This window comes from Carettochelys insculpta, chromosome 20 (genome assembly GCF_033958435.1).
Source record: "Carettochelys insculpta isolate YL-2023 chromosome 20, ASM3395843v1, whole genome shotgun sequence".
Taxonomy (NCBI): domain Eukaryota; kingdom Metazoa; phylum Chordata; order Testudines; family Carettochelyidae; genus Carettochelys; species Carettochelys insculpta.
The window spans coordinates 4,743,553-4,764,790 of record NC_134156.1 but is presented as its reverse complement, the minus strand read 5'-3'; the positions used below and the strand labels follow the sequence as shown (position 1 = coordinate 4,764,790).

Genomic DNA, 21,238 nt, shown 5'->3' with positions numbered 1-21,238 from the left:
TCCCTCTAATTTTTTCCGTCCATGGATAGAATATATTTTGTTATGTTCACTAAGGCATGTGCAGATGTGAAACACCAATAGAAACACATGCTGTCCATTATGGGTGGCTGTGGGTGCTCTCTTAATCAGCTGAGCGGCACCTGACTCTCTCCTGGGCAGATGCCCAAGCGCTCATAGGGAACGCTAGCCAGGATACTTTGTTTTAACAACCAGTTTCATGTTTCTTTGTTGTAGAAGCAGCTTTGTGGCCGCTGAGTGTGAAATACAGAAAACATGACGGACGGGGAAAATAGATACACAGAAATCAGTAAAGGGAAGATCAAAACTATGAAGGAAATAGAGCAGAGTTCCAGCAGGCCTTGGGACCAGGGGGAAGGAAGAAGGGGCAGGAGAAAATGCTATTTATAATACATACCCCTAAAACAAAACTATCTTTCTTACCTAAAATGCTGGGAGAGAACTTGTGTGGGTGGACAGATAATTTCATTTCTGTTTGTATTTTGTTTGAATGTTCCTGGTACTGGCAGCTGAAGAAACAACTTATGTGGATCACAGTGTGAATCTGCTCTGCAGTCTCTCTCATACCTGGCAGCTGCATAAATGATTTGGGTGCAGATCTGTCGGTTTCATGTGTTGGCTATTGCTGCGTAGAGGTGTTATACAGGAATTACTTGAAACGTTAATATGTTCAGTTGTGGAACGTTTAATGCATAATTCCCATAACAGATGGGATTATGATAATTATTGGTTAAAAAGATCTCACTTACCCACCCTGAAATTGAAGGATATAATCATCGAATAAAGGAGGCATGAGATATTAAACTGATTTAAAAACATTAAAGCTAGTGTTAAATTTACATAATACAGGAAAAAGTGTGTCTGTACATCTGGGTATAATGCTTAGATTATCCACAAATACAAAAACGTTTTAAAAGACATAAGATATGCATATTACATAATTAATAATAACCCACATTTAGGTGAATGCATTTGGCAATATAGTTTGGAGATCAGCATCCTATTATGTGGGTACATTAGTCATGAAAAGTTATACAGAGAGTTGATTCTGGAAAGCAGTTATATCACTGAGTCAAGACTGATCCCCAGTAACTGAGAATTTGCACTCAGATAAAAAAATCAAGAAGCAGAGAAATAGATCCTAAAAATTTGCTGAATGGCTCTCTTTATTGTCCAGAGTTCTCATGGTTCTTAATGGTACTGCACGATTTCTGGTGTTACTATGGGGAAATTAATTTTTGTGAATCTCCTTCTTCATATTGGCAGGCTAGTCTACATTATTTAGACAGGGTTTAGATCATCTTCAATACTTTTCAAAGTGTTGGGGAATTAAGGACCATTTTAGACATATAATTCTACCTGTTTGTTTGGGTGGCAATTTGGAAATTATGAGTGTTAATAGCACGTGTATTTTAAAACATTAAGGGTGCATCTACACCAGGACCTAAGTTCAAAGTAGACTCAAAGAGAGTCTACACGTTTTCCATTACTTCAAACTTAACTTTGAAGTAAGGGAGAACATAAGAATGGCTATACTGGGTCAGACCAAAGGTCCATCTAGCCCAGTATCCTGTCTGCCGACAGTAGCCAATGCCAGGTGCCCCAAAGGAGGTGAACCGAAGACCATGATCAAGCGATTTGTCTCCTGCCATCCATCTCCCGCCTTCGACAAAAGGCTAGTCACCATACCTTACCCCTTGCTAATAGCCATCTATGGACCTAACCTCCAAATATTTATCGAGCTCTTTTTTAAACTCTGTTAGAGTCCTGGCCTTCACAGCGTCCTCTGGTAAGGAGTTCCACAGGTGGACTGTGCGCTGTGAGAAGAAAAACTTCCTTTTATTAGTTGTGAACCAGCTACCCATTAATTTCATTTGGTGTCATCTAGTTCTTATATTATAGGAACAAGTAAGTAACTTTTCTGTATTCACTTTCTCCACACCTTTCACGATTTTATATACCTCTATCATATCGCCCCTCAGTCTCCTCTTTTCCAGACTGAAAAGTCCCATTATCTCTAGCCTCTCCTCATGTCGGACTCGTCCCAAACACTTATTTGTTTTAGTTGCCTTTTCTGAACCTTTTCTAAAGCCAATATACCTTTTTTGAGGTGAGGAGACCAAATCTGCACGCAGTACTCAAGCTGTGGGTGTACCATAGTTTTATATAGGGGAAGTAAGATATTCTTCGTCTTATTTTCTATCCCTTTTTTAATTATTCCTATTATAACCCTATTTGCTTTACTGACTGCTGCTGCACACTGCTGTCCAGCTTTGAAGCCTTTACTCCTTTCCCAGGAATGGAGTAGTGCCCTACTTGGAAGTTTTTTATTTTGAAATAGCGTGTGTGTAAATTCCCAGCGTCGCAGTCTGTTGCTTACAAGTTATACTTTGAAGTAAGCCACTTCAAAGTTATTTTTGTAGTGTAGACACGGCCTAAGTGTCACTCATCTCATGAAGATTGCTTTGTACTTTACTAAACTTATTGGTAAATTAGAGAGATAAGGTGGGTGAAATAATATCTTTTGAGCTTACCCTGAGCTGTGGTATTCTATGTTTAATTTAGGGCACGCTGTCCAATATGATGTCTAAAACTATACGTACAATAGTATAAAAATAGTTCAGTTTTAGGCACTCAAAGGCCAAATTGAGGGCATGCCATTTTCACCACAAGCAATGCCTGCTGTAGTTCAGAAATGGAGGTGGAGTAGATTGTTACAGGACTTTCAGTGGACCTGTATCAAAGTGGAGCACGCATATTATATTATATTATATTCTGTAAGTAAATCTTTGACCACATCTGTCTTTACATTATGGTGTTTGTAGTTTGGAAAATAAATATACACATTGCACTTTGAATCTTCAAAAGAAAGTCTTAGAATGAAAGGTCATTGCGGAAGCCATACAGTGTGTCAATTTTAGGCGTTCCAATCTGAATGCCCATTTTAATTAATAAACCTGTAAAAAGTTTTATGAAGTTTATTTTTAGGCAGCTTAAAAATAGAGAATCAAACTTTTTTGTCGTTTGAAGTAGTTTTCTACTGTACTTGCTTATTGTCTTAATATTCTTTGTCTAGCAAGATACTTAGAATAGTTCAAGATATTCCATATGTGGACTCACTAGTATTTGGTCCTTTTACCCTCCGTTAATCTAGCATGTTACCATCTGTGTATTTTTCAGTGTGAGAACAATGAAATGCAGCTGAGTGAGGTGGGCCGGGCCGGGGTGGGAGCGGGGAACCCAGAGGTTATTAGCCAAGAGACCAAAACAGCATGCTAACTAAAAAATCCCACTTTTTATTTTATCCCTAAAACCATAACCACTGTGCCCTGAGAAAAACACTGCATTTAAATCTTGCTTAATGTTGAATGGCCTTGTTATGTGGTATGCTTTTTTTTTTTTTTTTTAAAAACTATGTTTAAATTCCTAACTCTCTTTTATGAATTTCTTCACTTCCCAGTTGTTCCTGTTATTCTAAAAGCATTGACATATGACGAGAAGCGGGGAGCCTGCAGCGTGGGTTCCAACGTAAGAGATGCTGCATGCTATGTTTGTTGGGCCTTTGCTCGTGCCTATGATCCCTTAGAACTGACGCCATTTGTTAATCAAATTTCAAGGTGAGTTGCTACAGTGAGAAAATTAAGAAATTCATTTTTTTCCCCTTTTGGATCTTTATAGCACAGGGAGTAGAAGAGAACAAACAGAGATTGCAATGACTTAAAACATAGGATAGTGTTAAAATCACTGCATGTCTAAAATCTTTAAAGTAATTTTAAAAAATTGAAATTAAAAAATAGAGTAAGGATAATTGGTAAATGTTGTTCAAGAACAGAACAACTGGTTAGGGGAAGTAGTCCCTCAATTTAAAAAATTGCCTTGTCACAGGTGATGTTAATGAGATTAAATGAGCTGTGAAAATTCTCACTTTTTTATCTTTGTACTCTGTGGAACAGATTTGTAGCTATGTAGACTTCTTTTAATAGAAATGATGTACTGTCGGTGGTACTATGAATTACGCTGGACATCTGAATCAAGGTCTAACAGCAGTGTAATGTTTGGTGGTTGTCTTTAGGAGGTCCTGCCTCCCTTTTTGTCTTCAGATTTTCAGAGGATCATCACTGAAATCTAAATTTTTTGATCTTTGAGGAAAAAAAAAGTAAACTGTTTAAATACATTTTTGATAGACTGAGTGTGACTAATTTTCTTGTATTTCCCTGTTGCAATAAAACAAAGCTTAAACCTAAAGAAATCCACCAAGCAAAAATTACTGAGGGGACTGATGCTGCTTGGCGTGAAGGCTCTTCCCATCTCACTTGCTTTTCTGCCTGTTCCTCAGCTCTGGGGTAGTGTCACAACAAAAGGCTATGACACCAGTGCTGCTTTCTCTCAGATCAAAATACAGGAGAGGTGAAGCATACTCTGTTCTAGAACTGAGTGGTGAGTATGTGGAACAGTGTGTGGTGGAAGCAGTAGCAGGGGCTCTATTAAGGTATAAAGCTGCTTCGTCCGCTTGTTTTCCCAAACACACACTTGGTTCTAGTGAGCAAAGAATTGTGCTGTTTTCTCAGATGGTGAGGTGCAGTCCACTAAGCACTCCCTCACAACCAGTTTCTAGCTTGCAGCCTTCATGGTGAGCAGCAAGGGTTTAGAAGACCTGGACTCCCTCTCTGCCTAATGAGATATTTTTAGATTCTTTTGGTTTTTATATACCAGTATTTCTTCTGGTTCTCCTTGGAGTGGCACAGTTAAAAAAAAGTCCAGTGATGAATAACTGATGGAGGCTTTTTAACTAGCCTTTGTGGGATGATTATTGCTTTAGATCAGTGGTGGACAGCCTAGGCTACAGAGTGGACTGCATGTGTTGCCTGCCTTCATTTCAGTGGTCTGCAAAATTGTCCTAATCAAGACAGTCTCCCAGGGTAGAGTAGGTTTGCTAACTATGTTTGTGTACCTAGATTTTGTGGGTTGTGGTGGGTGAACCATAGCAGTACTTTGATTGGATGCAGGGACACAACATGACTCTCAGTCAGTGTTGCGTGCAATCAACATGTGCCTGACTTTGTGTGCCTTTGGTTTACGTGTGTGTCACTTCAGCAATATCAGTAGGTAAAAAACTACGTAGACAGAAAACAGCAGAATCAAGCTACTCTGTGTGAGGGCAGTAGTAAAACAAAATGTCTGGTGGTCCACACAAAGAATGCCAATTGGCCAAATATGTACCCTGGGCCACAGGTTGCCTTTCACTGCCCTATATGCTAGACATGGCTCACTTTTTGGAAAAACTTGTACTGGAAGATAATGTTAAAATAGCTAATTGAATCACGTAATACTCTCCAGTAATGTATCACTCCTGTTTAATTGAAGCTGGAGAAAGACAGTCTAGCCATAATCAGTCTCATTTATTTGTACTTCATTTATCCATCCACATGTTAGATAGTACATATTTCAGCTGAAGTCTCTCTCCATTTCTCAGAATGTTAAGAACAGAGCTGTGGAATGTTGTCTTGTGTTAGTAAAAATGCATTTCTTTTGCAGGCTAAACCATAGAGCTTTGTTACTTATAGCAGGAAAGGTTATCATAAATAATTGAAACTTAGCCAAAATTAACAAATAAATGTGCAAAGTATGTTGTGCCCTCTGGTTCTTTTGTTTTCATGGAATAGCCCTCTACCAGTCCAGTGTCACTACAGGGGTAAACTCTGCTGCATGTGGTTTAGAGGGAGAAATCTTCCACTGTCTGTTTCTGATAGCATATCTGTGCTGCAGTGAGCCACCCAAGATGTGGTGGATAGACATGCCAGTGGTACTTGAACTAGTGTGCTAAAAATAGCTGCTCAGACATTGAAGCTTTGGTGAAGACTAGGGCTAGTCAGCTGAGCTCATGCCTACCTGATCCACTGTGCTTGAGCCTGGGAGGTTAGTCCAACTCTCCCTTGAGCTGCAGTACCTGCAAAGATACTGTAACGTGCTACCTCTGAATTTTGCTAGGTGAATCTGTCTTGCTAGACTGAAAGGCTCACTCCTAGATGTAGTGTTGACATATCCATAAAGACTGAGCCCTCAATGCTGCAAATAGACTAGAAATGTCCAACAGTAGACAAGAAACTAGTGAAGTTTTCCTCACCCACTACGGGGATTGCTTTTTTGCTATAACGCATCCTGGTTTTATGAGTATGTAGTACCATGCTTTCTATAAACTCAAACTATTAAATGCACCAGAATGGGGCATATTGAAAACAACTATATTAATAAATCAAAGCCATGGCCATTAAGTAAAAGCGTAAAAAATACGTACCGGATCTCTACAACCCTAAACAATTTTTTTGTTAAAATAATTCTTTTCTTTCTTACCTTTAAACCATTAACACCTATGCTAACTCTTTCTAACCTTAAATCATTAATGCTTGTGTAAAACATCTCTTGTGCCTACAATACTAAGACCAAGTTAGACTGAGTTTATTCTGGTCCAGGCCAATCTCAGCTGAGTGGGAGGAGGTTGAGGAATTTCCTGAGGGTCTGAGCTGGTTTGAGCACTGATAGACTGCCCGCAAATTGGTACACACTGAATTTGCAAGCACAGCTGAGAGGTACAATCCAGCTAGTGCTAGTCTCATAGTAGAGTCATGATTAAAGGTTCTTGTAGTTATTTGTCAGTGTGTTTTCTGAGTAGAGTGATTTAGTTTGAGCTCTCACAGAGCTAAAGTTGCCAATTTGAGTATAAACAGGTAATAAAAAGTATTCAAATATAGGATGACACATAGTTTCACCTATTGTGTCATCACACCTTGGTTGAGGGCCAATGTAATGATCACACTTTTTTTTTTCTTTTATTGTTTTAAACATTGCCTTAGATGTGTCAGTATTTCACTTTAAGAAGAGTCAGACTTTTAGTCACAAGCAAGTTGTTAGCTAACTTTTGAAAATGCAAAACTCAGCACTTTAGAAAAAAGAACTTGATGTTCATTGTCAGTGCATTTACACAGCAGAAACATATTCTTTCTCTGTAAAAATAAGCTAAATTATCACAGAAAATTAAAACTGGCCAACTTACTTTAAAAACCCCCCCACATTTCAAAATGCTGTACTTTAATATTTTCAAACAAATGAATCCTGTATCACAAACACTTCTGTATCCCTGTATCACTCCTTCTGGGTGATTAGGGTGGAAAGACTTGCCCTTCATAGCTCTTTAAAACTCATTAACTGGATGGAGATGCTCTTTTACTACTGTACTGTGAAACGTGTAGCAACAGAGGCAGTTATCATCCTTGAAGGATGAGGTTTTCATCATAGAGTAAGTGTATTGAAAGGTTTGTAGTAACTAAAAATTGATAGTATATGATTGTTAAGTGGGTGTATAAATTAAGTTTACAACATTGTTTACAACAATTTTAACATAAATTGATGTTCTTTTTGAGAGTCAAAGAGGGAAGCAGCATGGGAACTGAACTGTATCTGTGCCTCATTACCATGGAATCACAGGGTTGGAAGAGACATAAAATTAGTCTTTAAAGTGCTACATGATTACTTGTTGGTTTTGTGAAGATACAGACTAACACAACTATCTCTCTGTGATCAGTAAAGATGTTGAACAAAATGTATCCCAGCTGGGGTACTCCTCTTGATACCAACCAGATATTGAGCTACCTATTGAGCCTGACGATCTTGCCAGCTTTGTATCTGCCTTACAGACCATTTCTCCAATCCAAACTTCTTTAATTTAATGACAAGAATACCATGGGAGACCATACCAAAAGCTTTGCTAAAATTAAGGTACATCATGTCCATTGGCTTCTCCCTATCCACAGAGCCACTTACGTTGTCACAGCAGGCAATCAGTTTGGTCAGGCCTGGCTTGGCCTTGTTGAGTCCATGTTGGCTATTCCTTATCACTTTTCTCTCTTCCGAGTGATTCAAAATTAGATTCCTTGAGTATCCCCTTCATGATTTTTTCTTGGGCCTGAAGTGAGGCTGACAGGTCTGTAGTTCTTCGGATTCTTCTTTTCCCTCTTTTAAAGATGGGCGCTACATTTACCTTTTTCTCAACTTTTTACTGGTTTAAGTTGTGTTGTTTGTTTATTTTTTTACCCTTCACTGGTAGCTAAAGCATTACTGGTTTGAATAAATAACCCTTTTACTTCTAATGAAGAATACGGAAAGAATCGATAACATCTTACCAGTTGGCAGAAAGTGAAATCTTTTCAACAGAGCTACTTTTACATTGGCAGGATAATGTTAGACAAGCTTGCTCTGTCACCTGCTGTATTGTATTTGGTTTTTAGTTAGGTTTATTGCCTTTCACAAGTATTAACATTAGCTTTAACAAATATATAATAATCTTACTTTATAATAATGTATTTTTCTGTACAGGAAAACTTCTTTGGTTCACAAAATGGTGACTCGTCACTGCCTTTTTGTGGGCATACATGCTGCGTTGCTAGCGAGTATCGTTCAGCATACTGATCTGACAAACTTGTTTAAGGGGGCCGATAGGACCTGGATTATTTACGCTTACTGTGACCTCAGTACTACTGCTCTTAAATAATCATGACTGTAGATGAACAAAGTCCTTGCCTCAGAATTCTAATACTTTTATCTTCATACTTATCTTGACTATTTTTATTTCTGTCCTTATTTTGGTATCTGAACCAACAGAAATGCCCTTTGGAGTGTTTATTTTTTTAAAGTCTGGTTTAACTGGTTTAGAAAGGAACAGTAGTTCTAACCCTTTTCTGCACTATCCAGAATATAAGCCCACATGCAATGCAAAAAAAAGTTAAGAGCATGGATAATTAAAAATTAACTAACATGCTGAATTAATTGCAGGACTGTCTTCCCTTCTTTTGGAATATTTGCATATAGGAAAACTATCATTGGGAGTATTGTTGGGGAATTTACCTTTTGTTTATAATGCTTGATTAACTTATCCCGCTGTTTTAATGTTTCTTCATTACTAAGAGAGTACAAATAGCGTGTGGCTTGAGAACTTTAAGGGAGGATAATTCTATCCTCATACCCCAGAAAAAATCCAAAGGAATAGATTTGTAGTAAGAAGCAGCTGTTTGCTAGGAGATAGAGATGTTCTCCCAGTTTGTCTAAAGCCTTTGTGAAAAAACAGGGTAGGGAAATGCACTTCTATTATTTGCATAGAGTTTTTGTAGTAACTTCTATATTCTGTTTTAGTTGTCACCTTCTGTATATATTTAACTACATTGAGAAGTTGGAATGCATTTTTACACCACTGAATAAAATGACACAAATGATCAATAATTGAGTTGTTCTCAGCATTTGTTATTCTTTTGCTAAGTTACAGTTACTGCCTACTCTCTCACCCCTCCTCCTCTCTCTGAATGCAACATAGCATTGTACTGTACAAATAGTGTGTCCAGTATAGGAGTGCAAGAAGTTTAGTCTTCCCTGCGGTGGTGTGTTGTTTGTGGTAAGAAGAAAAAGAAGGGCGTGATTATTGGCTAAACTGAGGTGGCTTGCTCCAGGGCAAGATTGTACTGGAGAATCAGGAAATTTGAACATTGCTGTGAGCTACATCTTGTGCCCGGATGAAACCATTAGAATAATGTCCACGTATAAATATGTATTTGTTGGTTGAATACTGTCTTTAGAAGAGAGAGTTGTTGGATAGAATTAGCACCATTTGATGATCTTGTTTTTCTGTAGTGTAAAGCTGTTTGCTAGAACTTAATCATGAAGTTAAATGATGTCAGCTATTTTTTATTCATGTAGAGAGTGTTGCATTTAAGCTCCTTGCTGTGATCTCTATCAATATTATTCTTTCAAAACATTTATTTATTGAAATACACAGTTTGCGCACAGTACGGCTGGCATTACTGTGGCCTCTTGATGTTTTTATTTAAGAAGTGATGCTAATATTTCTACTTTTAATATTGAGATGTTTTGTAAAATTAGACACTGATAAGTTCTGATGCTCTGCCAGAGCTGCTTAGGACAAAAGTGTGTCTGAAGATTCCAACACAGTTCTGTCTAAGAGTCAAGTTAAGTTAAGCTAAAGATAGTATTGTAACAAAAAACTAAGTAAACTTCAAGGAACTACAAAAAGTGTCTCCTGGGTTCTCAAATGAGTGAGCTCTCCTTTGCTCTACCTGTTAGAAATCAGGTGCAGTAAGTTGCAAACAAGTCAAGACAAGTTTCTTTAACTGCCTTAAAAAAAAATCCCACTTCATTTGACATGAACTGTTCCTTTCCATTGTGTCACAGACTCCCACAATGAAAGCAAACAGGTGAAGTCACCTTAAATATATTTCAGTTTAGAAAGATTGTTCTCATGTCTAGTCTCATTGCATGTAAAGGCAGAGAGTGCACAAACTTACTTAAAATATGAAGGAGGCAAACTTAAATAATTCATTAACACAAGTTGATGGATTTTAAATATTCTTCGTAAAAGGATTAACACACGACTATAACATAAACATAGAAAAAAGGGGTTAATTTGTGAACACAACAGTTAAAAGGGGGCAATAATTCTTTTACAAGCTTAGAGTTGTAGAACACGGTGCCTCAGATCAATAGTATATAATCTACTTCGTGGTTTCTCTTGTGTGGTCAGTAGGTCAATTTCCTCTTTTGTTTGTGTGGGTCTTTCATAGCTGACAGAGGAAAAACATTAAAAAAAAAAAAAAAAAAAAAAAAAAAGGTGACTTGTTAAAACTACAGAATTGGCTACAGTGCTTCCTTTAGGCATGGAAACCTGAAACTATTTTTGAATTCAGTTTTTGGAATTGAATAGATTTCAGGTTTATTGCATTAGTTCATTTTTCCTTTTAAATACAAAACAGGACTTGATTTCAAACTTGGCAGATGAAACTGGTTTGTTTAAACTTTTAGGGACAGTAGCATATTAATTATGACATTGAGAACATAAAATGTCATGTCCGTTTTTTTTTTTTTTTTTAATAGTAGAGTGGCTTTTCACATCTTAATCTCAGTAACGCTACCATTGTTACAAGAGAAACTGAGATTAGACAACTGGAAGCTAAAGCAGGTATTCAGTCTGTAACTGTGAAGGCAAAACTTTCCAACAGTTCAATTAAGGACGACATATGTAACTCTGAACTATCTGGCTTGGATGCTTTGTGTCACAAAAGAATATTGTCAAAGGCTGTGGGCACTCTTGGCCAAAACTTTGAAATGGCCATGCACATGGCCATTTTGAAGATTACTAATGAGGTGCAGAATTGAATATTCAATGCCTCATTAGCATTAGGACGCTTCCAGCCACGGTGCTTCGAAAGTGCCGCTTTTGAACCCGCATGGCTCGGCGTAGCTATGCGGGGGCTCTTTTTGAAAGGACCCCACACGTTTTGAAGTCCCCTTATTCCTCTCAGTTGAAGGGAATAAGGGATTGAGAAATGTAGAGGGTCCTTTCGAAAAGGACCAAGCGGCGCTTTTGAAGCGCTGCGGCTAGAAGCGTGCTAATGCTCATGAGGTGCTGAATATTCAATTCAGCGCCTCATTAGTAATCTTCAAAATGGCCGTTCCAAAGTTTTGGCCAAGTGTGGCCACAGCCAAAATGTTTCATAATTTACAGTTCATGTTTTAACCTTATGGTGGCTCATATTTAATTCTTTGGAAACCTGAAACAGAAATCTGGGTGTTACTCTTTGCCAGCATAATTTTTTCCTAATATTTTTTTATACTCATTTTTGTGTTTATAGGGTTGCTGGCACTAAAAACAGATACTCCTCAAATTCCCTTCCTTGGCCTCCACAAATGATAGTACACGTAAAACCCACACATAATGTAAAAGAAAAATAATGAGAATTTGTCCTATGGGGAAATGCTACATATTCCAGGGATTTTCATACTGTTTTGTAAGATATATCTTAATAGAGCATATGTTGTAGTCACCTAGTTTCCCAGTAATTCTTGTACAAACCATCACCCCTCCTAGTTCGTAATCACATAAATCCTTATAGTGACAGCCATTGTGCACATGGAAAAGTAGTATCAGGAAAATAATGCATATCCTTAGCTGTCTTCAGTGCAGTAAGAGTTGTATATTATTTGAAAGAACATTGAATACTTGGTATGTTTTTGCTCTTCATGTCATGTCTCCCTCCTGCGTTATTTTTCTCAGTCAGAAATAAATGGACACCTCAAAATCAGATTAGCCGTACATATTCATATACATGTTTTAATAGTGCAGTATTCTTTAACAAGAAACTCTGATAATAGTTATTTAAATACAAGGTGATTAGTATCTTTACAATGAAGCAAAGCTATTGTGAATTCACCTTTCAGCTTGTATTTATTTCCTGTTTTGCTTACAGTTAATAAAATAATGTAATGAAGAATTTCAGAGTGTGAATGGAATGATTTTCTGCTTAAATGATTTGGCTGAAATAGCGATTACTTGCCAAAGCAGTTAGTTGAATGCTGTAGGTAGGCTTCTCTAGTTTCAGACAGGATCTTCTGGGATGTACTTTACACCTCTCTTATGTGACACATTTAAATATCAGCTCTGTTAATGTGAACGGGTCCTGAAATTGGCAAAATCATAATGTCGTATGCATAAAAATGCATCTTTTGTTTTCTAGGCGAGTGCTATTCTAATTATTCTTTGGGTGCATCTACACTAGGAACTAACTTTGAAGTTAACTTCTAAGTTAGGTGCTACTTCGAAGTAGCCTGCAGAGAGTCTTCATGCATTTTACCTTACTTCGAAGTTAACTGTGAAGTAAGGCAGCCTGACTTCAAAGTCCTTACTCCATTCCTGGGAATGGAGTAGCGCCCTGCTTCAAAGTTTTAACTTTGAAGTAGGGTGTGTGTAGACGCTCAACTTTGAAGTAATTTTTGTAGTGTAGACATGGACATCATATATTAAAAATTTGATTTGCATGGTTTAGTTGTGCCTTTTGTAGCAGAGTTTTTACATCATATTGTGGTTCTGTAACCACAGCAGGGCCAGCGGGAGGTATGGCCAGGGAGGGGCTGTGGAGGGGGGTCTGGGTAGGCCAGGGGGGTATAGGGGCTAGCGGGAGGGGCCGTGGCCATTGCTCATTGAAGCTGGTGGGTGGTCCAGGGCACTGTGCAAGAGGGCCAGTGGGGGTGGCCACATGCGGCTGGGACTGCATGTCCTGCCGGACTCTGGTGACAGTGTCACACTGGGACATTAGCTGGTTCCAGGCCCGCGACTGCCACTCCACGTCGACTCTGAGGAGGCGCTCAGATGCCCTTGAACCAAAAGCAATTAAAAAGTAGAACTTTGATGGTAATTTAATGTAAAGGTTAATCTTTAAAAATGTTCTGAAATCTTAATTTAGATTTATTTTAATTCATGTCTAAGCCATTTTTGACATAATTATATTTAAAATAAAGACACGCTCACATAATCGGTAAGTGTAAATGTTATATATAAAAATACTGAAAAGTTTCCTATTGAAACAGGAATGGATAATATTAACAATGTTACGGTTCTTGTTGGTTGCTGGCCCAACATCCTTAAGCTTTCCAGTTAATTCAAATAGACAGTGTCTAATATTGCTGTTCATTAATCAGAATTGCCTGGACAGGCCCACTGCTGGCTTTTTCAGTTTGCATTCCCCTCAACTTCCTTCTGTCTGCTGCGTAATGTGACGAGGGATTGATCATTTTTGGATTATGAAATACTATATCCTTGATTGCATACAACAGGTTTTACCTGTGATAAGTCACTTTTCACATTCTCATAGGAGATTCAGGGAATTATATTATGCCTAATAGTGTCTGTGGATTTCTTTTCCTTGTAATGATCTGTCTTAAAAATTTATGTGCATTTGTTCTTACCCAGTCTATGAAAATGAGCAAGGGAACTTGCTCTTTGAAATATGGTCATGTCCATGGGTTACTTCCATTCATCAGAGAAATTCCAAGACACTGTTTGTTAATGAAACTTCATGAAATTCCAGCAGTTGCACCCTCTAAAACTGCCAGCTGTCTAATGTGTGTCTTTTAATGCTCTAATCTTCTAGTTGTTGGTATGCATATTGAATCCACTTTATGCTATGAAATCACTACATGTGCTGTCACATTTAAGCTTTTCTGTTTATCAGATGTTATTTATGAATGTCTCCATTCTACAGATAATAACAAAAGCTTGCAAGACCTGTTTAATAATGTAACCATATGGTGGGTTGTTACAGTACAGTATTTCATTTGCTAGCTCATTATAAATTAATGTGAATCATACTTGCACAGGGCTTGCCACTTGCACATTTCCTTAATTTTCCAGATGTGTGAAAAGTAATTCTGTAAATACAGGGAAATATTTAGTTAGCTAGCCAGATCTGAGTTAAACTGTAACTCTGATTTGCATTAAGAAATCGTAATAGTTAATTATGAACTATATATTTTCATTACTTATCCCTGTATTTTTCTTTCTCAGTGCATTGATAATAACTGCAGTTTTTGACCGTGATATTAACTGCAGAAGAGCTGCCTCAGTAAGTTATTGGTCTTATTTATGCCTTTCCTTTTAAAAAATTATTTATCGTTTGCTTGCAATAGAAGCTAATTGTGTATAGCTAGAGTATTTAAAAATGTTTTATGCCATGAACAGTAAGTACTTTGTTAGACCCTATAAAATATGGTCTGAGTACATATTAAAAATGCAAAACCCCATGGCTTTACATTTCATATAATAGCTCTATAATTAAAATGTGAACCCTTTTATTACCACATTGCTGTAGTGCAATATGTTTCAGAAAGTGTTGTTTAGTAATGTATTGTGACTGAGTAACGTGTGTCACTGCTAATATACAAGATGGCATCTGTTTTGATGCTCTATTCTAATTGTGTCCATTGTCATTTTCTAGTTTCATTAATACATTTAAATACTCATTCATGTAGAAGGAAATGGATTTCCTTATAAAGATGAAAATCTTTCTGAAGATTTAGGATGTTTAAAGTAACTACTTACCTAAGTCACTGGGATAGGATGACCAAGCAAGCCAGAAACAGTGTCGTATAGAAACTCTGTGTAGGACACTGTAATGCTGGCCAAAAGATAGGAAGAAAGCTTAACTACTGAGAAGTGGGTATATGGAGAGGAAGTTATGATATTTAAGGGGGGATGGGTAGCAGAAGAGAGGCTTGTTATGCCTGAGGATGTAATATTCTGTATGGTGTATCTGTAACTTGATTAGACTGAATTTTTTTACTTCCTTATGAAGATCCTAGCCCTGAGGGAGGACTCACCACCTTACAACAACTAGAACAAACAATACTTCATGCAAAAGTTAAAAACCTAACACATACTTAATAATTTGTCCATATGAATAACACAGAGGACCTAAAATTAACAGTCAACAAACCCATGTGTCCCTATCATGTGAACCATCTTTCCAAATGCCCCAAAAGAATGGTGGACTTTGTTGCATACCCAGTAAGTGTTTAAAAAAAAAATCTGGTCTCTTATTGGGTAGTGTTTTCCAAAGCCAAGGAAGATCAGTCACAAAAAATGCTCCTGACAGCATTTCTGTCATTTCTGTCTCTTAAGTCTCCCCCGACTGAAACTGCCATGTCACAGTATCATGTAGAAAGGGAGTCATTTGTCTGTGTGACCAGATCTCAAACCGTTTGTGGCTTTATAGGTTAAAACCAAAACCTTATACTTAACTTAGAAGTTAATAGGTAGCAAGAGGAGAGCACAGAGTACCAGTATAATATGCTCCCTGCATAATGCATCTCTCGACAAGTGGGTGGCAGCTATGCTTGTTGCCCTAGTTTCAGCTTCTGTATAGTAAGAACATGTTGCCCCATGTAGAAGGCATTGTACTAAATTAATTTCAAAGTTAGAGTGTATTACAGAAGGGTCTGTGTATGAAATTAAAGGTTTGCACCTTCTTTATTCCAAGTATAAATTTTTTTTAAAAGCACTGAGAATGAAATTGTCTAGAAACTAATTAGTTAATTTTTCAAACTGAGAAATACACAAAACATATACAACATGGTGCAAAATAAAATAGATTTAAAAATCTTGCTTTAATAATCCAAATATTTAATTGTAATGTGGGAGAAAAAACATGATTTTTCAGCGTGACTGCTCCTTTGAGTGCACACCTAAATAGAATTTTGTATGAGTGCTCCATACCCATACTTTACTTAATTAGCAGCATCAGTAAATAACCTCAGGAACAAAGTGATTCCCATCATTCTTTTCTGAAAGTACAGTTTGTACTGACTGCTTGTAGATTGATGAGGAGAGCAGTCTCTGCATCTGAATTGGTCCACATAAGCCATGGCTAAAATTAACCTGTTTAAATATTTTTTTCCTGGACACCTACCCTGTCCTTGCAAATAATTTGCTTGGTAGGCTATGGATTTTTATTTGTTTGTTTGTTTGTTTATTTGTCTCCAAGTTGCACTATTCTGTGTCTAAATAATAAAACTGATAATTTATGAATGAAGGTGCCAAAATTAATACTGACTAGAAGAATACTTACCAGTGAGGCACAGCGCGGATTCCTTCTCAAATGGATGCAAATTAAAATACAAGTATTTGGTTATTTTTGTATTACTGTCCCTGTTCACTTAGCAGCAGATGGCTTGAAAACATGATTGTAAATGCCATTTATCACTAAAAATTTAGTATATCATATAAAGCTTTGAAACACTTTTACTCTGTGCTGTTTATCTCCTTCCTTGAGTGAGGTGTGTTTTTGTAGGTGGGTATGGAAAGCAGTTCCACTGTCCATTCATGGTAAAGTACACCTTCTGTGGGCTGTGCTGTGGCTAGTTTGTGGATGGAAATTACACTATTAGAATGAATCAGAGGCTTTGGTAATTTAATCATACTGATCCTTCCCAGTTTGGATTATGTTATAATCATAGTTGCAGGGTAACAGTGCATACAGTATGTCTGTTAAATCCCACCCCAACTGTACTCCTTGTTGTACCAAAGAACTGCTTTTCACAGAGAGCTGAAACTATGTTATGAGAAAAATCTATAGAAAATAGTCACCAAGTGTGGTGAATGTGCTCTAGTTGTTATTAAGCAGATTCTTGACGTGCTTGCATTTTTAAGTTTTTAATAAACTATGGACAGAACCGCAATTACAGCAGATTTGAAAAATACCTACATTTGTGAGTTTGAAAAAATCCAAATTTAGCATTTTGCGAATGTGTCTATAGGTGGCTTTTTTGATTTATATGTTACTATTCAATTTGGAAACACTATACATCTGTCCAGGATCTTAATTACATTAAATATGCATATCCATGTATACCCATATTATGTGTGATTGTTCTCTTTTTAAATTCTAGTTCTGAATGCTGATAGACATTATGGATCCTTGCTATAAGAATGCAGTTTAGCAGTGGGAGGTTGTGGCTGAGTTAGAAAATAAACAGCATCTCAAAGAATCTGAGTTTTTGTACCACTTAAATTTAATAGCAAGCAAAAACAAATGAAAAATAATTCCTCCAATTTATACAAATTTTAAGGTCAAATTTTGTAGAAATCTAGAAATAGGGCAATCTAGTGGAAGTGTTGAAAAAACTTAACCAGAGTGATATGTGAAAAATAAAGCTTATTTTATGGATTACATGGATTAATGTTAGCTCTACCCAGGTGGTTTCTGAATATAAAGTTGAAATAAACTTCTGGAGACTAACATTGTTTAACATGCTTTTCTTGCTTTTCGCTTTTTGTTTGAATTCTGTTGATTGTATTTTCTCATTAAAATGAGTCACATTTCCCCAAGACTTAACAAAAGGTATTATGCACAAAAGTATCCACTGGCTTTTTTGGATAAGTACCAACAGTTCAAGCTAAGACAGTTTCAGCTTGTCACAAATACAAGAATAAGAGTTAATAAAAATAAAAAATGAGTTTTAAGTAACCACTCCCCCCAAATGAAATTGACTATCATAGTTTTAACCAAATTTAGTTGGGGAAAGTTTCAAAGAGTTGTAGTGTTATGTGTGGCACGTAAAATAAAGGTCTAAATATTTTACAAATTCTAATCTTTATAGAGGCTACTGCTTTTATAGTGTACTGAAACATATATTTCTTCAAGTTAACGGTCCGTGTGGTTGTTCCACAATTCTCCTTCCTCCCCTCTACTTCAAAGTAACCTGCTGTTTCTCTAGATTAGAGAAGGAATGGAGGGCTGTTGGCAGCCCATGGTGGTTAACCATTTGCACGAGATGGCCACTGTGCATGCGCCACCACCTAAGGTGCTGTTGCTACAAATCTCTAGTTATAAGCCCAAGATACCTAATGGGCAGCACACTCATGGATAGCTATCTCGAAGAACCTCAGTTAGTGTACCAGGTGAATAACCTTCACTTATTTGATTAAAACAATTCCTAAACTAATCATAATGCTGCTGGTCAGTGATTTGAATTACTGAGTCACGTTGGGGCATATACATTAAGGGTGAGAGCCACATCCCTGTTGTAGCCCCTTTTATACCAGGAAAAAGGAGTGGTGATATTAAGGAGTGCTGTAAAAGTCCTGTATCTGACCAGGGAGGATTACCCATTAGAACATTTATAAAGCCTGAGTTTCTCCCTTACTTCTCCTGAAAAAAACAAAAAACCCACAGCCAACAAATCATAATCCTTCAGGGCCTATTCAACTAACAAAGCTGACTTCATTTTAAAAAGTAAAGCCAGGGGTCATTTATATTGCGGTGTGTTTGTTTTGAATTCATGCTCTGATTTTTATCAAAAAGCAAACTGACTCATTTTTGTATGTTTGCTCTCTCTCTCTCTCTCCATTAGGCTGCCTTTCAGGAGAATGTTGGAAGACAGGTAAAGTAACTTTTCTGACTCTTCATTCATTAAACTTCTAGTAGATACATTATAACGTGTAACTCCTAAACCCAAATAAGTCAAACAAACACCAAATTTGAGGAACTTGTTTTAGAAAAATCATGTAACAGATTTTCATCATTTGAAACACGGGTTCTTATGTACTTTTTTTTTTTCTTTAAACTTAATTGTGAGCTTTTAGGGCATAGGTTCCAGAAGTCTCTCTTGTCAAGTTGCTTCCAAAAAGCAAAACCTGGATGTAAAGTCTCACAATATGCCTTATCTCAGGGTTCTCAACCTTTTTCTTTGAGGCCTACCCTCCAGCATGACATCAAACCTCTGCAGGAATCTGAGTTTGGATCCTTGTGGTGTGTTTTCTTCTCCAAGGGCTGACATAATTGACATAAAGCAGAGCAAGGAGCTGTGTTACATACACTAACATAGGGTTAGTGATTTCATCTAGGTAAAGAAGCACGGAAGGTTAAAAACCTCATTTTAAACTATTTTGAAAGTCCAATACTCTCCTGGCATTCTGCATTCTCACCATATTCCATTTTCATTATTTTTATAAAAGGTTATCTGGGGGCTTTATGGATATGGTGTTTCGTGATTGCATGGTGTTGCCTTGATACTTATTTTTACTAAGATTCTTTTACGCAACTAAGGAAGTGTAAAGAAGCCTTATAGCATGTGTAAATGTTATATTCTACTGGGTATGTGTTGGCTTCTATGTTAACCTCAGAGAAACACGTACCTAATGATGGTCTCATCTTGCCTTCACTCGGTTTCATGAGAAGCAGTGGAGCTGTCCCAGAGGGAGAGGAGCAGGCATTATTGAGCCCACCACTTTTAAAAGTTAAGTCCAAAGCAGTCTGCAAAGAATTAGAAAAGGATCTTACAAATCTGCATGGTTGGGCAATAAAATAATAGATACAATTCAGTTTTGATAAATGTTAAGTAATGCACATTGAAAAACAGTCCAACTCTACAGACAAAATGATGCGTTCTAAAATTACTGCTGCCACTCAAGAAAGAGATCTTGGTGTCAACATATATAGTTTCTGGAAAACATCTGCTCAGTGTGCAACAGCAATTTAAAAAAAAAAAGACTGGCACTGTTCAGTTTAGAAAAGAGAACTATGGGAAGATAAGATAGAAGTCTGTGGAATCATGAATGTGTGGAGAAAGTGAATAAGGAGGTGCTGTTTTCATTCATGAGCTGTAAGAACTTCAGGTCATTCAAATAATAGCCAGCAGGTTTAAAATGAACATAAAGTGAACACCTTCACACAACCCATTGGCAACCTGTGGAACTTGTTGCCAGCAATTATTGTGAATGACAAAAGTGGAACTGGTTTCAACTAAGAAATAGATACTTTCACGGAGAATAGATCCATCAGTGACTCTTAGCCAAGATGGCCAAGGCTCCAAAACCATGCTTCAGGCTTCTGAGTGCCAGATGTTCTGTCATGCCAACTGGGTGTTCACTCTCCTAATGATGGGAAAAGGGCAATAGGGGATGAGGCCAGAACTGATTTGCGTTGCAGGATGAAGTTTGAGTAAGAGAGGAAGAAAGCTTCAAGGGTGATGTGGACTAGCATGGCCTGTGGTAAAAGACAACATCCTGATTTCCTTGTTTCTCTGGAGTGCCTAGTCATTGCAAAGCCAGTCATATTACTTCCATATCATGTCATACTGGATAAATCACAGGGATATCATTCTTGTTTTCAGAGTATAAGAGGTGGGGTGCTGCCCCGTGGTGCTCCAATTTTGCTGTTTTGCCTAACCCAGCTCTGCTGAGAAGTACTAGACATACACGAATGGGTCAGATTTGACTAATTGCTTCTCAGAAGCATCCAACAAACTTTGGATGATTATGCTGATTCTTAAAAATAAAAACAGTGTAAGAATTGTCAACACCTAAAGTTGACAAAATATATCTTGGTGTTGTTGAGATGATAGGTCTGATTATGCAGACTTGTTTTACAATGAAGGGTCCTGTGGCACCTTATAGACTAACAGAAAAGTTTAGAGCATGAGCTTTCGTGAGTTAACTCACTTCTTCAGATGCTGGTTAGTGAGTTAACTCACGAAAGCTCATGCTCTAAACTTTTCTGTTAGTCTATAAGGTGCCACAGGACCCTTCGTTGCTCTACAGATCCAGACTAATACGGCTACCCCTCTGATACTTGTTTTACAATGACAGTGATTATTTAATGTCTAAAATTATTTTTGTCTTATTTATAATATCAAGGTTTTAGGATACCCTCTATCAGCTGTAAGTGTTTTCAATACATTACAAGAATCTTAGGCTGAACGGATGGAATTGCACATCCACTCAGTGCGTTAATATTAGTTTATGCTCTTTTCCTGAAAATGTCAATTATATTTTATTCTTTTACGAGGAAGTTTCAAGAGAACTACACATAAGCTTACATGATCAGACACT

The 21,238-nt window shown here is 37.3% G+C and overlaps 1 protein-coding gene across 2 annotated transcripts in view; it reads left to right on the top strand.

The window, feature by feature from the left end:
- The window catches only part of TBCD (tubulin folding cofactor D), a 204,487-nt gene that overhangs the window by 83,270 nt on the left and 99,979 nt on the right, over positions 1-21,238 (top strand). For both annotated transcript variants that reach the window (XM_075014908.1, XM_075014907.1), the window contains exons 15-17: positions 3,479-3,635; positions 14,417-14,474; positions 18,760-18,789. In XM_075014908.1, the coding sequence (XP_074871009.1) occupies positions 3,479-3,635; positions 14,417-14,474; positions 18,760-18,789 (245 nt within the window). The remainder of the gene's footprint in view (positions 1-3,478; positions 3,636-14,416; positions 14,475-18,759; positions 18,790-21,238) is intronic.